Below are 20,857 nucleotides of genomic sequence, written 5' to 3'. Positions count from 1 at the left end.
AGAACGTACTGCAGTAAGGCAATTTCAGTCCAATAATATAAGTAAGTTGCAACATGTTTCTCACCGTAAAATAATAATGTACAGTTGGCAAAAGTATCTTTATTTGCTTCTTAGAATAATGAACAAGAAATTGAGACGGTTTACTATAACCATGCACAAAATACTGTCGGTTAAGTACATGCCCAGGAAACTACTAGCATAATGTTCTTCTTAAGAACTGCAATATTATCCATTCTCAATGGAATATTTGTTCCAAGCTGTAACAAAAACAGAACACAAGACTATTATAAGCACTTTGTAAACCAGTCCAAGTAATTTTAAGCAAAATTCTGATAGTTGACATCAATATTCTAAGTGGAACATACAAACCTCTCAATTCAAGGTAAAATGTACAGAAATGATCCCACTAGAATTTACTCATGACAAAAATGAATAAAATCCTACCAATGGCTTTCAAAAGGTTGTAAATTATTTCATCAAGTAAAAAAAAGGCATTATCCCCAAAAACATGCACTGAAAAGCTATAGAGAAGTACTTCCATAGAAAGAAAACACCTTGTAAAGAACATTTTAAAGCACCACCAAACAATGCAGTAGATCATAGCGCACATATCACACTTTAGGAGTTAATATTAATTTTCCATCATACACAGCACAGCCCAAAGCATCTGTAATTCACCATTTCAAGACTTCAATAAAATTCAATTTATTGAATTAATCCAAAAAAACTGAGAAATCCATATTCAAAAATAACAAGATGGACAACTTTGAGGACATTATAGATTTTAAACTCTACCTCATAATAGCAGCCTTTACTTAGGCTTTAGCCAAACAGATTTTTTGGAATGTGACATATACCACTCCAGATAATGGAACCACAGTCAACCTATGTGCCCAGTGGCACATTTACAGAAATCCACCCTGTGAGGCAACACATACAAAACATTAATTCAAAGACTCCCCTTCACTATAAACAAAACACAGGGTCTTGAAGGAAGTGAACTCTTAAATAGCCAAGAGTCACACAAGCATTTCATGGCAAAATTTTAACAGCTATAACAAGCATTAAAAACCATGAGTAACATTGTCCATATATTATAACCACGATGTGCACGTACTGGTGTGGAGCGAACACACAATCAATGGAAAGAGCAATGCATGGACAGCAAGAGAGGGGCATGGAAGAAAGAGGCACAGTGGCCTCATAAAAATTTATAGGTTCGGAAAGATGATGAATCCCTCTCTCACCACAACCTTGGGGTACACACCCTGAGGAAGAATGTGGTGGTGGATGATGGGGATATCTCAATGACTCACACATCAATTCTTATTAAGGAAGAACTGCTGGAAACCTTCCCTAAATATCTGTTCCAGAGGCCCATGGAGAGGAATATTGGTACAGAGGACAAAAAAGCTGGAATGCACACATACATTCAGAACAAATTTAACGGTTGACAAAAGAAGAATTGGCATGGGATGGGAAAAGAAAAGAGGGAAATAAGAGGTTAAACTCCTCTCCAGTGGGCTAATGCACACGTTCAAGGACGAATCAGATCATCTGCACTTCTACCTGCATCTTTACAACTGAGTAATGCAGAGAAGCTTTTAAGAGTCACTGCTACATCTGTCTGATCAAACAAAAAATCATAATTTCAATTGAAGGATGCCACCAGCAAACACTACACACCTTAAAGTCATTAAACTTTCTCCTTAATAACCCATTACTCTGATTAATACTTCTCTCAACATGATACCAACAGATTTTTCTTTATTACATTTTCTTTTTTTTTTGACTATGCCAACCAATACCATTCATTACACAGAGTAAATGGGCACAGATCCCCATTCTCTCACTCAACTGGGCCCAGCCTTTAGCGTTCAGCATTTGTTTAGATAGCATGCAAGGTGTAAAGGAGAGCCCAAAAGATGGGAAGTCACACAAAGATGCAGCTCCTTCATCTTCTTCTTAACTCTTCGAGATTTCCATAGGAGATGAGGTCCCGGGAGGATGTGCTGGGACGGAGACTGGACCTTGGATGGAGGGTGGTTGGGGGGCAGAGTTAGGGGAGGTCGGACCCACCACCATGGTTGAGGGATTGCTGTGAGAGGTCACCAGGGGGTGGAGCGATGCAGCTGCTGGAGGCGGCACGGCAGGTTTTATGAATCTCTCCGTAGGCCGAGGAACTGCCACCGATCGAGGTAGGTGGGCCTGCAACAAAGGAATCTCGTCAGTTCTTCTGCAAATTTCATTTCCCAACTCGCACACTCAATGTTTCAACTCAAAGGTTTGTTTAGATAGGTGAGGGTAAAGCTCAACTCTAACTAAGAGACAAGAAGGTGAATTTCTCACATCCACGGTTAGGGGGCCACCTTCTGCCCCTACCCAACCTTGCATTTGGGAGGATTTTGCTTGGATGGGTGTCCGAAATTTTCACCCAAGAACTCAGGACCCCTTGATCAGCAAACCAAGCACTCTACCCACTAGCTTACCACACCCCATTAACCCATTGCCCAAATAGGACAAAAAATGGCATCAGCTTCTATGCACATGATAACAGACAGGCCCACACCACTTTCATTACATGGCCACATCAAAATGCATTTATCGATTAGTCCAGACATTTAAGCTGAATCTCACCTCTGCATTCATCAAAACCAAATCACTTGACTTGAAATTTTGTACCAAGTTAGAGAATGTGTCAATGAAGATTAGTGACATATCACCAATTGACTCTTACACTCTGGGAGTGGTTTCCACCCTTTCCAGTAATGGGAAATTTTTTTCTCTTATTATCTCCAGATATTGATCGAGGACTACATTTTAAGAGCAAAATGTAGTGAAATTTTTTAATGAGTAATCAACACTTTTTGAAATATTAATGATTGAATTCACTTACCAAAACAACAAAGATAACCATATTTTGAGAAATGATCCGAGAAAATTATGAAAGGGGGTTATCAAAGGAGTTCTAGTTGGTGGAAGGCACTTTTTTTAGCCAATAATGGAATCAATGTACTCGGCATTCAATGACCAAAAAAGGATCGATTTCACAAATATAATGACTGATAAGTTTTTTTATTAGACCTTTTGTACAAGCACTGATAAAAATCAATCAGATTAAAAGTGAAGGATGCTTCAGAAAATTTTTTCTAGCTTTTAAAAAATACCATTGGTACCTTTTGCAATAACCTGGTAAATTATTCAGCCATTGTATCATCCAAGAAAGGATTTTTAAGATAATTTCAGGAGCCACTACATTATATATACATAGAAATATGTACTTAACATACATATTAATATCTTTTAAATCTAGCATCATATGAAAAAAGACAGTTTTTGGCTCTCCAAATATTGTCAACTAAGCATGCAACGAAAAAAGGAGTAATTTCTTTAGAAAAAATGTTAAACACTAACACAATTATTATAAGTGTAATATATCAGGCATTCATTTATGAGAGTCTGTTTCTCCATTCAATTTCTTCATGTCAATCCATAGAGAGGTCCTTGAGTAATTGGCATTCGAGGTAGAGCCATCATTTTCAGTGTGCCAAAATTGGTGCCTTTTTCTGTTGCAAATTCAGATAAAATTATTGCTGATAAATGCTGAATTTCTGATTTTGTTGAGAAAACATAGAAATAATTTTCCCATCCTTTATAGTATATTTCAGTGCAACTGATTGAGTAGTTACCAAACTATAGCACTTCAAACTAGGGTACCTTGACTTTTTGCAAGGACAGTATTGCATGCATGCAGACTACTACACATGAACCTTACATAAATGTATAAGGAAGGTAGACTCCCTTTTAAAAACCCTCAGATTCACAAGTTAGGAAACGGGTCTATTAGACTTTGCAAATTAGAGGTTCCACTTACAACATAAAATAGAGAAAAATATGGTGCTTTTAATGAAGTAAACTGCAAAGGAATGTGGTCACCTTGTTTCTCTCTGTGCGTCTCAAGAGAGGGCCATGCATCTAAATCTGGAACTTACTGTGATAGAAATCCCTACAGGAGCAGGAGGCGAGGAAGATGGCAGGTAGCCTGCTGCAACAGCAGCCACAGCAGCGGGCGTCACGGAGAGGGGCTGTGGAGGGGGGCAAGGTAGAGGGGGCGGCTGGTGGTATGTAGCCTGACCACAAGCATAGCACCGACTCATGGGACTGGGAGGGTTAAAGCCAATACTCTCCCGAGATGTGTTCAGATTGACTGGATTCAGACCTATAAAGGAAATAAATGAATCACTTGTTAATTACAGCTAACTGAACTACAAAAATCTGAGAGGAATTAAGAGTTCCATAAAAATATTCTCCTCCTCTCCATCCATTTCACCTTCTCCATTCTTCTTCACACACCCACATCTCGAATGCCTCCAGTTTCTTTCATCTTCTTTCCTCAGTGTCCACATTTCCACGCTCCAGATCAAACTCTTCACTAACCTTTTCTTCAAACTCTTACATAACAATCCTCTCAGAGGCTCGTTCCTGTTCATGAACGCCTCCTTTGCTAATGCATTCTCTTCCTAATGTCCTTACTACTGTATCAGTTTTCCTCCAACGTACTGCCTAAATAGTTGAACGGCTCAACCTGCTAAAGTTTTTCACCACCCACTTTTATCTTAAGTCTCAAATTCCTCGCTCGTGATGCTTTAGAAAACTGTATAACCTTGGTCTTCTTGTAATTGATCCGCATCCCATACTCCTTACAACGCTCGTATAACACATCCACTAGAGCCTGAAGCCCCCTTGCTGACTGGCTAATTAATGCCTGATCATCCGCAAATCTCACTGATTTGAACATCATTCCTCCCACTTTTATTTCACCTGCTAACTCATCCCACGCTTCCCTTACCTTCTCTTCAGCATACACGTTTACGAGCAGCGGCGATAGAGGACAGCCTTGCCACACTCCTCGGCCCATGCTTGCCCACCCAGATTCTCCATCCGCTACCCTCACTTGCGCTGTCTGGGCCATATACAGATTACGAATCAGTCGCCTATCCCCCCAATCTACACCTATTTTCTTGAGAATATCTATTAACTTCACCCAGTTCACTCTATCAAATGCTTTTTCAAAATCCACAAAGCAGGCATACACTTCCTGGTCATATTCTAGGTTTCTCTCCACCAGGGACCTCATATCCACCATTGCGTCACGAGTTGACTTCCCTTTTCTAAAACCAAACTGATCATCACCCAAATATTCGTTTGCCCTTGCCTCCATTTGTCTGTTCAATATCTTCTGTACCACTTTCGCCATGTGCGATATTAGACTATAAGTCCTGTAATCTCTGCATTCCATAGCTTTCTTCTTTATCGGTAGCGGAATTAAAACCGTCTCCATGAAATCCTCCGGCCAACATCCCTCCTCATAGAACTTGCGTACAACAGGCGGTCCTCGACTTTCGTACACTCGACTTTCGTACAATTCGCACTTTCGTACGTTCAAAATTGACACCTTTTACTCGACTTTCGTACGCTAAATTCGGACTTTCGGACGTTGGTCTGTAATTTTTTAAAATTCCCGCGATGTTTATTGCGCATCCCAACATTCAATTGTTTCAAATTGGCAGTATCGGCAGTATATGCGAACAATACGAACGTATATAATGAAGGGAATTGTTGTTAATTGACTCTAATCTAGGTGATTTATTTGGGAGAGAGACTGCCTGCTCTAGGCTCCTTTATCAAGAGAAGAAGAAAGCCTTCATTGAAGATATTTTTCAAAAGAAGTTGACTAGACATCATCGAATAGCTTTCAATAAAACTAGTAAGACCTTCTTTCTAATTGTGTTTTTTCGTTTGAGTGCTGTTTAATTCATGTAAACCTTCAGCAACGATATTGCATGAAATATCACCCGAATTCCGTTTGTCTGTTGTCCTTTCTGAATAACATGCGGAATATACGCGATCACGAATGTCACCTGCCAAATATCGAATTTTGGTGTAAAAATTAAAAGGAATCCAGAGTGCGGGTTCAACAAATACATTTTGTTATGCTTCTTGATATGTCCTTTTATTTATAGTGGACGTAATAAGTGGAATGTCAACTTAAACGCCAAGAGGAAGTTTCATTCGATAGCCAACGGAGTTCTTGTTTTTTAAACTTTTATTTGCATTTTCTGCCTATTTTCGAAAGAAATTAGATGATTTGAGGAGTTTTATTAACATATTATAAAAATTAAGTCAATTGAAATGAATTCCGTAAAAAAAAGGTTTTAGAACGTATATTCCGCTCTTTTGTAACCCCTAATTAGTATGGAAGTCAATGGTTCGACTTTCGTACATTCGACTTTCGTACAAGTTTTCGGGAACGCATTGTGTACGAAAGTCGGGGACCGCCTGTAGTTCGAAAAACATTTTCTTACTATCCGTCCCTAGATTCTTCAGAAGTTCACACGGGATATTGTCCACGCCCACTGCTTTCATAGCCTTCGTATCATGAAGTGCTTTCTCTATTTCCGAATCTAATATCCCCGGCCCAAGATTATCCTCCTCCACTTCACTTTCATCCTCTAAAGTCAATCCCTCTGGCCTGTTCCTTCCGTCATACAGATCCTCCACTTTTCCTTCCATCTACTCTGTACCTCTCCTCGCTCGGTTAGCATCCTTCCATCTTAAGCCTTAGGCATCTTCCATCTTTTAGGCATGGTTTTCCCTCTTTTGCCACCCGATAGCGACTTCAGTTCGGCAAATAACGAGCCTACCTCTCCTTCCTTCTGAAACTTTTCCATTTCCTCACACTGACTTTTCCACCAAGCCTCCCTTGCTCTCTTAGTTTCACACCGTAATTGATTATTAATTTGTCTATACATTCTTTTGCCCTGCTCTGTGTTCACGTTCTTCCACTTCCTCCTCTCCTCCATTTCCCTTATCATATTCTCTGTTATCCACGGCTTCTTTATCCTTCTACTGTCAGCATAACCAATAGACTTCTCAGCCGCTTTGACAATTCCAGTTTTTATATTACCCCATATTTCCTTAACAGTCTTCGTACTTTCAATCTCCCGTATACTAATGTCCACTAGTTCCTGATATTCTCTCCTCATGCTCCCCTTCAGCGCTTCCACATTCCATTTCTTCGCCTTCTAACTTTCGTAAGTCTTTTGAATCTTGCGTTGCATTTCACAAGGTTACTAGGTTGTAATCTGAATCCACATCCGCTGCTGGGAAGCTGCGTGAGTTTTTCACACTATTCCTAAACCTTTGCCTTGCCATGATGTAGTCTATCTGATATCTCCCAATATCCCCTGGACTTTTACATATGTACCTTCGCCCTTTCTGATGATTAAACCAAGTGTTTGTAATGAATAACTTGTTTCTCCTGCAAAATTCTGCTTTCTCACCCCTGTCATTCCGAATTCCTAATCCAAATTCCCCTACTTTGATTCCATCCCTCCCTTCCCGACTGAAGCATTCCAGTCCCCCATCACTACCAGATTTTTCTTACCCGGAGTTTCTCTAATTATTTCCTCGAGCTGCTCATACACCGCATCTACTTCTTCCCCTCTATGATTGCTAGTGGGCATGTAAACTTGGACCACCACAAGGTTGGTGAGCCATGCCTCAATTTCTGCCACCAGAATCCTATCGCTTACCTAGTCTTTACCTACCACACGCTTACCCATCTTCCTGTTTATTACTATAGCTACCCCTCGCTGGCTTTCCTCCCCACCACTATATAAAACCCTATACCCATAACTCCAATAGTCCCCCCCATGTCTCCACCTCACCTCGCATAATCCTAAGATATCTATCCTCCCTTTATCCATTTCCCTTTTGATATTTTCTAACTTCCCCGCCCTCATCATTGTCCTCACATTCCACGTCCCTATAATTATAGCTGACTTCTTCTTCTCCATCTTCTTGGTCTTCTTTTCTTCCTTCTTCATTGCTGCTGCTGGTGATGATGATAAGTCTCTGCAAGGATTTCGCATGTTGACAACCCCGAGGACCTTGCTGACCTCGCTGCCATGACCGACACCCGCCCTTTGCGGAGGGGTCCCGGGTCGATGAGATTCCGAGGCTCATTTGATTGTACTACGTGTTTTCAGGGAAGAGATAGTTGGCAGAGTTTCCCACTTCCATTCCAACAGTGTTTTTCACGTGACACCATCACGTGGACTACCTTTCGTCTGGCTCCAACCCTTCGACCTATCTAGCATGGGGGACCCTACCAGGAATAATTTAGAATTAATCCCACCAGAGCAGCTCTAGGGGTCATAGGAATGCGCAAGCCTTTCCACCGCGACAAGGTTGTAGCCCAGGGAAAGGATTGGCCTTATATTTACAAGAAAGATAATAGAATTATCTTTTCCCCTCACAAAAATAATATTGAACCTGTGTAATTCTCCATTACGCTTAAACTATTTAAAAAAATGAAATTCTTTCAATTCTTTCAGCATTAGGAAAAATCTAGATTCATTGAATTCATTTAAGTACTAGAAATAATATTAAGTCCTGGAATCTGGCAAACTTATTCAACTAGCAGTCTTCTCAAATACCACACAAAATGAGGAGGCGTAAAAGGGTTTAATTCCAGGCAGCCAATAATAGAAATATAACAATATAAGAAATTCCAACTAGTTGCATAAAATAAGCCATTTCGGGGCCAGCTTCATGTAGAGTGTATGGTTAGCATTAACCACAGCAGAATTAAGCTGTAATATTATCTTGAGATTGGTTGAAAGCAAAATAAACTAAGTAGGTTAGAATAACTATGAGGTCAAAAATCAATCTTGCACGGAACAATTCATCAACCTCCATTATCATAATATACAAAACTTTATCAAGCAATTATTAAACCAGCCTTACATGAATTAGAGGAAAGAACATTTAATTAACAGTCATTTAAGTGATAATAATGAGAAAACAACAAAAACTGATAGTTACAATAATGATTTATACAAAATATTCTTAAGAGTTAAGGTTGAGGGGAATACCATAACTTCAAGAATTCCCAACTTAATAGGTCTTCGAAGTACCTAAAATGAATTTATAGAAAACAAAGTTAAGAATAACAAAGTTCAGGTAGGGAATAGTGATTCCTGAAGTAGCTGAGGGCAGGATTGTTAGGTGTACCTCATGAAAAATAATTAATTACCACCAAACTATGGCCCATACAATGGAACCACAACCCATTCTGAGAGGCGTTTGGCATTCCAAATGCTGTAAAAAACATGGCATTGAAAAAGGCATAGAAAGGTACATGATCTCAGCCTGCAAGCTAATGCCATAACAGTGGACTCATGGCAATGGATGCAACGTGAAGAATAGATAATCAATGAACATCAAAACCATACTTATTATTCTTTAAATACAAATTGAAGAGCATTATTAATATGGCTAAGATATCAACATTTCTCTTTGAACGATGAAAAAAAATTTTGCATTACAGAAAACAGTCTCCTTACCAAAAATGAAAATATTAAATTTCACCAATATAAAAAACATCATTAGATCATAAGAATCTGTACTTCAAAGAGTAATACCCTTGCTGCTTTTGAAAAAACCCTTTCAAATTTACATGTAGGGAGGGTTGAATAGCACACAAATCCACAAACCAGATGATTAGAAGTCAAATAAGCAAGTATTGAAGGCATCTTTGAAAATTTAATACTCACTACTACTTAAAGTATATTTACCTCAAGGACTTAAGTATTTATTTTGTCTGCTTATGGAATGTAGCTTGATTCAATGAAATACAAAATGCTTTACCTGGACTCAGTGGGCGTGATGTGCTGGGTGAAGGGTTGTACGGTACAGGGCTAGAAACAGTCCTTGGTCGGACTGGTCCGCCAGACATGGCAATTTCGTTGTAGTGCCGCTCCTCTTCCATTTCAAGACTAGAAATAGAAATGCATCAAGTCAAGGAGGAAACTATCTTTCAGATCAGAAACCTCTAATTACACAGTTTCCAACGAGGCAGGAATGTCTTCAATACCATGGTTTCCCAAAGAAAATGTAACAGCTATATTTACAAATGCCTTCATCCTAATACTTTATTGCTCCAACATACAGTGAAGCCCATTCATAATGAAGTTAAAGGGGCTGAAAGTTTACTTTGTTATGACCAAACTTCGCTTCATGTGGGCCCGCAATTTTCAACTATGAATTGTACTTCAAACCAAACATCTGTATCTGGCGATCACTAGCCATTGCAGTCATACAGCCAGACACAGCCCTTGAGGCTCTCTCACTGGAAAATGATGGAGTTGAATCAAGGAAGAGCTCCCCCCTCCATCTTTTCATTGGTTCGTTACCGCCTTGTTGCCAGAGCCTGGGCCCTCATCACTCCTCAGAATCTTCCCTCCCACCCCACCATTTCTGAAGGAAGGTACCCATTGCTTATAGGCCTGTTTACATGATATAATAACACATATGAGTTAATGCCTACTTGCATGAATGATTTTTGTGGAGCGGAACTGTCCATGAACTTGGATATATATAAATTGAATAATAGTTCAATAATATAATTGGATATTTTTAGACCACTCAGCAACTTCAAATGAATATAACATTGCCATAATGTAATAACAGCTTAGAAGAAGTAGAAAATATAAAATATATCATGCCGTTAGTTTCACCAACTTTGTTAAAAGCAGGAATTTGCTATAAGTGGGTTAGTTAAAAGTGGGCTCCACTGTAATATTCCCTTTTCACCCAAAATCTCTATGATAAAGTAATTGGTGGCACATATATTTGAAAGCTGGAGACTTATTTTCTCCAAACTGAATCCCCAAAAATTTGGGAATATATTAGGATAAATGTGGCACTTTAGGCTAAAATGCAACAATTACTTTGATTACCACCTTGTACATGGGAAACATCTCCAGCTAACTTCATTTGAAATAATTTTCAGCAATCTGAAAATTCTGAATTTTTAAACTTTCAAACACTCCAACAATAAACAATTATTTAATTCGGTGCATTTTTTCAAAAACTACACACTTCAATGGTACAAAAGTATATTTTTTAAAACTTTCCATACCACCATATGAATTTAGCATATGCTGAAATTTTAAGTCTCAAGCAATAAATTGATCAGTCCCTTTCCTTGTCAGCTTAAAAAAATTTTGATTTGTATGAGATTTGTAAACAATGAATTCAAAGCAAAGCTACTTCCAAAAGGTTACTATCTTTCAGCCAAATATCCTCAAACGCATGCTTGATGTATATCACACATCAGAGGCAAAAATTTACCTGGACTCTGATTCAGACAAGTGTCTGCAAAGAGCTTCTCGCCTCTCCACTTCCAGCTGCAGCTTCCTCTGAAGTCGCAAATTCTCCTCACGAATTTGCCTCTCTTCCATTACATACCTCTGCATCTTTTCCGTGTCTGCAATAAGTTAGGAGGATAACGTGCCGTCAGTCGTCACCCAAGCATTGACATCAAATTCAAGAAGTGAAAGATAAGATAGTCAATGTTGATTTAGGAATGACTTAGTGCTATCAGGTTGAATGTAATAGCGAAATATTTCGTGAAGAAAAGACACCCAACTTGTGAGTCGAAAGGTCCCGGCACCACAATTTACTGAAGAAATCAGATGAAGAAGCGCTACCCGGGAGATTCAACCCACTCTCACAAAACTTTCATGAGAATATTCTTGTTGAAGGGCGTTAATTCCAAGATTTAAACAATCATTTGCATTAAACATGACGAAAGAACGTAAAATTGGGTAACAAATGCAGTGATGGAAGAGTTTTTATGACCCAGAATGTCGAAAAATGCAGAATAAGGAAAAACGAAATTAGGATAATTTTTACACTCTTATAATAGGGGATCAGGACTTCAAAAAAATAATGTAAAATGCAGAAAAACATTAAAAGCATAGATATTATGTCCAGGTCAAATTCACATCAAACACTGCAGTTCAAATAAATGTAAGAAAATACTGAAGAGCAATAAATGACTTGAATTTTTGAAAGAAATTCTTTGAAGCAGTACAAAATGTACACTTAGAAATAATTTTGCACATAAATTTAGCAATAGCGGGTGTGAACACTACAGAAATACCTATATTCAATAAATTATGTGATAAACAAACCAGAATTAATCAAGAGCACCAACAGCACAATTTTTCTGAAAATTAAGTCTTAAATATCATTCCTATAAGCACTTATCATCAAATCAATCCATATCTTCATTCTCTACATGAAGTGATCCAAGTAAAAATTTTTAATTCTTGGTTTTACTGAGGAAGGATTTTATCAAAATATGGTCGGTAAACTTACGTTCTTGCTGAGCATTAGCCAGCTGGCTCTTGAGATGAGCAACTTCAGATCTTAATGTCTGTATATGTGAACTTAAGTTGGCAGCAGTATCACCATTGCTAATTTCACGCGGTGAAGCTGGATCTGACACTGGCTGGTCCAATTTTATTTGTAATGTCCTGCAAAAAGTTAAACAAAGCAATTTGAAACACCCAGCATGCATGAGTTGAGATATAACAAAGATTGTATATGGTCACGCAGCATACACCATGGAGCTACACAGTGTTAAGTCTGGATTATCCATGGAAATGGATGAAGAAGCCCAAAATGTTAGTCAAAAAATAAAATGTTATATTGATGATTATTTACCTTGAGGTTATGACCTTGGCATTAATTTTATGCTTAATACTAACCTTCATGTCCAACTACATTGACATACACACTGTCGTGTTTAATTTTCAGTCGATTAATCATTTTTTAATTTATTCCTCAACCGAATAGCATCAACTATAACATTCAAATATAAGTTGATAATGTACTATCATTTGCAAAAGTCTTGCAACAAATCGAGCGGCGCCACTTTCGCTCCACAAAGATTGTGCCCGGAAATTGTAAGGTTTTCGGGTGTATGCAACAATCCAATACTAGTCTTCATGGTTCAATGCATGGAGAACGGGTCATTGGGTGGGTGAGGTATTTTGTCATCCTTTTCAGTCTCGGGATTTGACCGCTTCCATTCAAGTGAAATTAATGTTCATGATATTCCCCCAAACACATTGTAGCATTTAATGCAGTAGGAAAGATCGAAGGTAATTCCTCGGAGAGATTTTAAAAAGTTGGTAGCTTGGCTCTTTTTGAGTGATCTCAGCTCTTTTCAGAGAGCTGGAAATCACGAGTCGTTCACTGTGAACATGGCAGACTTTTGTTTACATCTATCGACTCGGGTTGATGTTTTAATACAATATCTACAACATATCATACGAGGCAGCTTTGAAATTTCCAGTGTTTCATCATATAAATATCTGAGCAAACACGTAAAATATGAATTAGTTAAGCTGATCGGCATTAATCGTTGCATAAGTAATAACAGAGTTCTCCGACGTCCGTCAATCGGTAAAGATGTATTCCTTTCCACTTGTTCAAAGTATGACGAGGAAAACTTCATTCCAGCTAAAAGTCCCATTTTTAATGATTGTCGGATTTCAACAGGTATTGTTTGATAATATGTTCTACTGCTGAATTAGTGTGAATGCGAATAATAACTCTAAGCTGCTATGTCGTTGATGATTAAGTTATCTTATTTAGATGCAATCATTTACATATACACTGATGAATTCGGGATAATGTAGGATACTTATTTAGCATTATTAATTGAATTATCTACTTGCATTAAGTAGGTTACATTGTATTAGGAAATGTGTTTGTTGGCAATACGTTTTATGTTTAAGGCATCAGTGGAACTGCAGCTTATTTCATAAAACCTTTCCAGTCGAGTAAGAAGGACACAAGCAAATCCTAACAGAATTTCAGTTTGTAATGAATGTATACGCTTGCTTCATTAGAAATACAAATACCGAGTTTGAAACGTAATAACAAATAATAATAACTTAAAAAGACGACACCATACCGAAGTCGCAGGCGACAACATCATTATATTCCTATTGTATATACTAACCAGCCGAAACATAGAGTATGCGAAAGCCTCCGTGCTGAAGTTATAATCATGCAAACGAATAAAAGACTAATATACCGAGAAAGTGATTATTTTGATCAAATTCGTTCAAGTGAGAAGCCGTAGGAGAAGCACATGAAGGAGCTCAGTGTTACAGTAAATGAAATATTTAAAATTACAGCTCGATGACCTTGAGCTAGAAATAGCTCAGTGGATAAGCCTTCGGGCTGGTGAAGGTAGGGGCTCGCGTTCGTGTCCAACCCGTTACCAATAATTTTTTATCTTCCGTATTTTATTTCAGTTTTTTTTATTTTTGAAATTTATGTTAAGAGGGTACCAGCTGTTGAATTTGAGCATTTTTTGCAACAATTTCTAATTTAAATGACCGTGCGACGGGAATCATGTGTAGTTAGCGCGGTAGGACGAATCAATTGCGTTTTCTTGAAGGAACTCCAATCAGAATCACTGGTGAATGTAATTCCTAGTGCTATATGGTTTCCTTTACATGTCCATAACTGCTCATCATTATTTACCTTTGGAATGAGAACTATCGTAATAATCTAAGGATCCATATATGTAATTTCTTAAATAGATCAATTTTATCTGATTAAAAAGAAAATTATGAATGATATTTTGCAGCGATTATGCTGTCCGTCTATGTAGTATGCTGCCTATTTGTCATCAACTTGTCGCCATTTCCTACCAAGTTAATTTCTCCAATAAAGTTTTTCAGAACAATTTTACCCTTTTTCGTTTCGTAAATGAGCAGTGACGGCAGCAGGAAACTTTTCTTAGAGATAGAAAAAGATAAATTAAGTGAAGAATTTTACTTTTAAACTTTAGGCTTCAGTATCCTACAATCAGTGTTTTTTTAATACAGTAATTTTGTTGGAAAGGGGCAGAATGTGTCACGAGCTGATCTACTAAGTACAATCCTAGGAATAACTATGTAATGGTAATCCTTAATCGTGCACGCACCACGGCGCTTATTTTTAAATATAGGAGAGGCTTATCTTGAGGTATTTATCAACTATTTTTCTTGTGCGTACTTTCTTCAAGTAAATTGTGGCATCAACATGTATATGATAGTGCTACAAATTGTCCCTATTTACACTATTTTGGAAGTACGTGAGAATCACTTACGGCCTGCAAGTTTTACTCCAGGTAACCTACTTCCTCGTCCCTGGCTGGTAAAGTTGCGATAAAGATGTAGGGCAAGACGAGGTGCAGGACCTATTGGCTGACCAAAACTACGGCCCGGGAGCACCCGATTCAGCGTTAAGAGCTGAGGGAGCGGCTAAATTATGCGCAAAGTATTTTACCTCCCTAATAGATGCGCAAAATATTTCCCTCCCTAAAAAAGGGCGAATATTGGTTTAAATTGACTTTCAATTTAATCTCTGTCCGTTGTTGTTATTGGAAACCTTACCAATGGAGGCATTCATGGATAGGGAAAAGTCGTACTATTAAGTCACTCTTTAAGTTGGTTGTCCTTAATAATATAATAATGGCCGAAATATTAAAATCGAAACAATAACTAATTTATTATAACAAAAAGAAGATTAATGCGACATGATCACTAAATATGTTAGTGCTATCGTAAAAATTTAAGCCTCTCCTAGATATGTAAACAGTAAAAATAGAGACACATTCTGCTAGCAACGATGAGGCCTAGCGATTTTTTTTGGCAATCAAAATGCGATTTTTTTCCGAAGAAACATTTCCATCGGCGTAAATATATTTATCCAATTAACAAATTGATAATTAATGAAGAAGAAAGCTTATGGAGCTATCTTTATCAGCTTCAACCTACGTAAAGAACTATTTAATACCAATCAATTAAATATGGTGGAGACGACAGAGTCGTGTTTTTTTCCAGAAAATTGCCATTTAATTTTTTTTCATTTATTAATTCTTCTATATCGAACAAATATTTCAACAACTTAATATAAAGTCTCCTGAACGACGTTGAATCCCTAAAAAAAGGGTTACGAGCGAGTTGATTTCCATGTTCCTAATGGCAAAATCGTGCTCCCAGCCGGCCTTATGCGGTTTACCATTGGAAGCCAGGCGTCATAGGTACCCACTCTTTTAACGGGTAAATATTTTCAATTATCTACTTCAGTCAACTACGGGTACAAAAATAATCTCTAACGCCGCGACGACTCAACAACATCTACGCTCGTTTACTCTACTGAACATCGTAATGATTTCCTACGTCTCACTCCCGTGTCACGATGACCCGTTCGTGAGTCGTTCCCGAGCTACCATGAAGATTCATACCTAGATAGTGATCATTCAAACTTAATGGTGGCCAGAAATCGACAATGGAGCGAAAGTGGCGCCGCTCGATTTGTTGCAAGACTTTTGCAAATGATAGTACATTGAATACAGGCGGTCCTCGACTTTCGTACAATTCGCACTTTCGTACATTCAAAATTGACACCTTTTACTTGACTTCCGTACGCTAAATTCGGACTTTCGGACGTTGGTCTGTAATTTTTTTAAATTCCCGCAATGTTTACTGCGCATCCCAACATTCAATTGTTTCAAATGGCAGTATATGCGAACAATACGAACGTATACAATGAAGGGAATTGTTGGTAGTTCACTCTAATCTAGGTGATTTATTTGAGAGAGAGACTGCCCGCTATAGGCTCCTTCATCAAGAGAAGAAGAAAGCCTTCACTGGAGACATTTTTCAAAAAAGTTGACTAGACATCATCAAATAGCTTTCAATAAAACTAGTAAGATCTTTCTAATTGTATTTTTTCCTTTGAGAGCTGCTTAATTCATTTACACCTTCAGCAACGATATTGCACGAAATATCTCCCGAATTCCGTTTGTCTTATGTCTTTTTTTAATAACATGCAAAATGTATGCGATCACGAATTTCACCTGCCGAATGTCGAATTTTGGTGTAAAAATGAAAAGGTATCCAGATTGCGGGTTCTACAATTACTTTTTGTTATGCTCCTTGATATGTCTTTTTATTTATAGTGGACGTAATAAGTGGAATGTCAACTTTAACGCCAAGAGGAAGTTTCACTCGATAGCCAACGGAGCCAACTTGTTTTTTTAACTTTTATTTACATTTTATGATTATTTTCTAAAGAAATTAGATGATTTGAGTAATTTAATTAACATATTATTAAAATGTAGTGAATTGAAATAAAATTCGTAAAAAAAAAGTTTTAGTACGCATATTCAGCTCTTTTGGAACGTAACCCCTAATTAGTATGGAAGTCAATGGTTCGACTTTCGTACAAGTATTCGGGAATGCATTGTGTGCGAAAGTCGGGGACCGCCTGTACATGAAAATGAAGTGCACTTAGTGGAGAATTTTTACAAAGAATAATATCATATTTCATTTATTTTTGCTTCTTCAGTTATTTGCCTCACCTGTATTGTTTTGCATGATTGGACACATTTTACTCACTGCAAACAAATGGAAAAAAATGTGTGATATTTTTAAAGTTGGTTTTTTACACTCAAAACTTGCCTGTGTAGTTGATGTATTGCTACTTCAGAGCCCCATTTAGAGGTTTTCATCAAATTTCACAGAGAGAATATTCATTACACGGGGGGTTTCAGTGTAAATGAGCACAATTGAGCAATAGATATATTTAGTAGTAAGGAAATGGTCAAAAGTTATTGCATTAAAAAGGCACTCTTCACCTTTTCTCAGCCTCCAGCTTGTCCATCCGCTTCCACAACTTATTGACAAGGGCCTCCTGCTCCTGTTCCAGAGTGTTCTCCAGCTCAACCTTTTCTCTGCGCAACTGCTCCAAATTGGTTTGCTTTGAAAGTGTCTCTGCCTCCAGCTTTTCAATCTTCCTCATCAGCTTGTTGACCAAACACTCTTGTTCCTGCTCAAGTGTTTGCTCCAGCCGGCATTTCTCTTGTCGAAGCTGCATTAAATGAAACATTAATCATTAATTACAATTTTCAACGGAATGGTTGAAATAAATATCATTAATGGCAACAACAATAATTTCAATATTTCGAATTGATAAGTCTATCATTATATGAGACACCGAAACATCTGACTTCTAGAATGTAATTCACTTCATTGATTACACACAGGCACTGTAACCAAGAAGAAAATTATAATCATTAACGGTCACATTCTAAAATAATTAGGTTTGAGCTAAGTTTTCTCTTCATAATTAAATTCCTGCCACAAAAACACCATTTCAATTTCAATTAACCCACCATTAGTCTTGAAACTGAAAAGCATTTGCATTGGTAAAGATAAAACATACCACTACAGTCAGATTTGACAGAAAGAATGAGAGACAAGTGCCTAACCAACTCCTCATTAATAACCACAAAAAAATAAATAACCCTACTTAATAGCTCAATAGTTTTAATGTCACTTATAGAAATTATATTGGCCTCATCAGAAAGTATTCAAGTGATTATTGCAACACTTGTGGAAGGGGAAAAGATATGAAATGAGAATTTGATATTGATGGATGTTTCAACTATCATTTCACTTGTAAGGATAAACATGCTCTTCAATTGTTTCTATTTATTAAATATAAATTACTATGAATAAATAATCAGTTAATAATTTAGGTCACTGATAAATCTTGTACTCCAAAAATATATTCCAATATTATGTTGGTCAACACCAAACACAGTAACTGAGCTATGTCGAAAAGCTCAAAACAAGTTGTTGTCCCAGCTTTAAGAAAATTTAGCAAGCACCAATAGTTTGATCCATAATTTAGCCACAGATAACAGTTCAGTCATTTTGATCACAGTTGAGATTTCATACGGGCCCCACTTTTGTATTTTTGACCTATTACATATACTATGACAATATTTCTTCCATAACTTTACCCAACATGATGAAGGCATTATCGAATTCCCTGTACTTGCATTATTCACCTAACCGTGTGTGAGCCCAGGTGAGATCCACCCTCACCATCTCAAACCATCATTCTGGATGAAACACTTCAGCTATTAGTTACATTAAAAATTGTTTCAATAAAAATGCCTGAGAGGTCATTTTTACAGCAGGTGCCACATGTAAAGTTGAATTGTTTTGATTTTTCTTTCTATTCATCATTTACAGTTTATAAGGCCCTAGTAATTGTAAGATGAAGAGCTCCAAGAGCCGTAACATATTTTTCTTGTCCATTTAACACCGGCCCGGGTTATTGCTTTGCGGGGACGAACTAAAGACTGCAGGGAGCAAACATAGCCTCTCAACCGGCAAGCCTGGACAATCTCTCACCATTTCAGACACACGTACTCACTAAGACACAAAAGCTAAAAATTCCAGGAGAATAAGCTCAAGAAGTGCGGGTTAAGATGCATAATGAGACACGATAGGTGCGAATAGTGATATTTTGGCTTCCAAGAGGCCATTTTCAACGCGAAGTAAACAACAAGCATTATTGTAACTAAAAATTTTAAATGCCTTCATTTCATTAATGTTATTTCCAATAGAGGAAAGCAGCAACTTCTTTCCTTGTGACTCATCATGCTTCTTGAGCTCTCATTGATTTGAAAATCACCCATATGCACATTTTTTTAAATGAATACTACCTTATGTAAACGATTTCACAAGGATGTCTGAATCCCAGTAACATTGGTGAAACTGCCTTCATCAGGAGGGAAATATATGATGAAAGCCCAAAACTTCTGTGAGATCAACAAATTAACACCGGTAAAACCCATGTACCTAATCATACATCCTTTATTTAGTCCAAACTTATTTTAATGATAAATTATCATTTCATTGCATGAGAGCAATTAGCACATTCAAAGACTGGTACATATGTATTATAAAAGTGCTTTATGAGGTAACAGGCAGTCCCTTCCATAGAAGATGTTACCATACCATAGAAAATGTCATTAAAATTTCGTAAGAATTTACTACTGAGTTGCTATTAAATTTTATTTCTGGAATAGTACAGTGAATATGCATAGGAAACAAAATGTTTTGGTAAATTCAGAAATGAGTAATTGAGGAAATGTAATTTCTCAATTTTTATGTATTTAAATTCAACAACCACAGAAAATGTCTTTGTACCAATTAAGTACTCAGGTTGAATGTTATAAGTAATTTTAATGAGGTACGAACAAAGACAGAGCTTTAAAATTATATTAAAATACTTGCTCTGTGGAAATTATCTAGTTTCTTAACCATTATTGTTTTTGAAATGATTCAGCTTGAAAAATATAATTGATTAGTTGCCTACTTCTCACACTAAATGAGACAAAATATCACTGGCCCAAACTCATTATCAGATAAGTTAATGACATCAGAAGCTCAAACCAAGAGGGCAACGACTTCTCAGCTACTCCTCCCTTCCTTAGATAGGCTTCCCAAGATTCATTGTCATCTACACTTTTGAGAGAAATTCCTTACTTCAAAGAGCATTTTTCCGAGTGAGTTAAAGAGCCCAGATTATAATAATGTCACCAACTAGTGAAATGTTGGAGGCACCTTTTTAATTATGTATAAACTTCTGAGAAAATAGCTCAATTAGGAAGTGGGAAACCCGCAACAACTTCAACAACTTATGAGCAAATCACAGCATTGGGATTAAAATGGCATAGAAATCTAAACAATATTATGTTATAATTGAAATTTAAAATATTTCAAACAATATATTTTTCTTATTACATCGCCCTTCATGTCAAGCAAGAAAACTCAAGTCTACATATCATGTTTATAGGATGTAGGAATGAACTTTCAACATATTTTTGGATTCGTGTCATATTACCTATGAACAACAACTAAAATGAATAACTAAATTGAAAATACGATTATGTATTTGCAGCTGACTGGTGAGTTTAGAAAGGGATCATTAATGAAATTGACGAAATAAGAGACTTAATGCAGTGAGTGGGTGGATTATGGTGAAAGGAATGAAAACAAATGTTATGAAAACCATTTATGTCCCCTTTTTTAATGGCCATGGGCAGTAATTGTGACAGAATTATTGTCATAAATAC

General features: G+C 37.2%; 1 protein-coding gene across 1 annotated transcript in view; it reads right to left on the bottom strand.

Annotated features, from left to right (window-relative positions):
• Positions 1–79: 79 nt before the first annotated feature.
• The window catches only part of LOC124160909 (coiled-coil domain-containing protein 6), a 30,620-nt gene continuing 9,842 nt past the window's right edge, over positions 80–20,857 (bottom strand). The window contains exons 3-8 of the mRNA XM_046537025.1: positions 17,561–17,793; positions 12,232–12,389; positions 11,200–11,335; positions 9,715–9,842; positions 3,993–4,219; positions 80–2,208 (exon numbers count right to left, since the gene is read on the bottom strand). Of these exons, the coding sequence (XP_046392981.1) occupies positions 1,966–2,208; positions 3,993–4,219; positions 9,715–9,842; positions 11,200–11,335; positions 12,232–12,389; positions 17,561–17,793 (1,125 nt within the window). The 3' untranslated portion in view covers positions 80–1,965. The remainder of the gene's footprint in view (positions 2,209–3,992; positions 4,220–9,714; positions 9,843–11,199; positions 11,336–12,231; positions 12,390–17,560; positions 17,794–20,857) is intronic.

Source organism: Ischnura elegans, chromosome 6 (assembly GCF_921293095.1).
Source record: "Ischnura elegans chromosome 6, ioIscEleg1.1, whole genome shotgun sequence".
Taxonomy (NCBI): domain Eukaryota; kingdom Metazoa; phylum Arthropoda; class Insecta; order Odonata; family Coenagrionidae; genus Ischnura; species Ischnura elegans.
The sequence above is the reverse complement of the archived record's forward strand: the minus strand, read 5'-3'. Positions and strand labels throughout refer to the sequence as shown.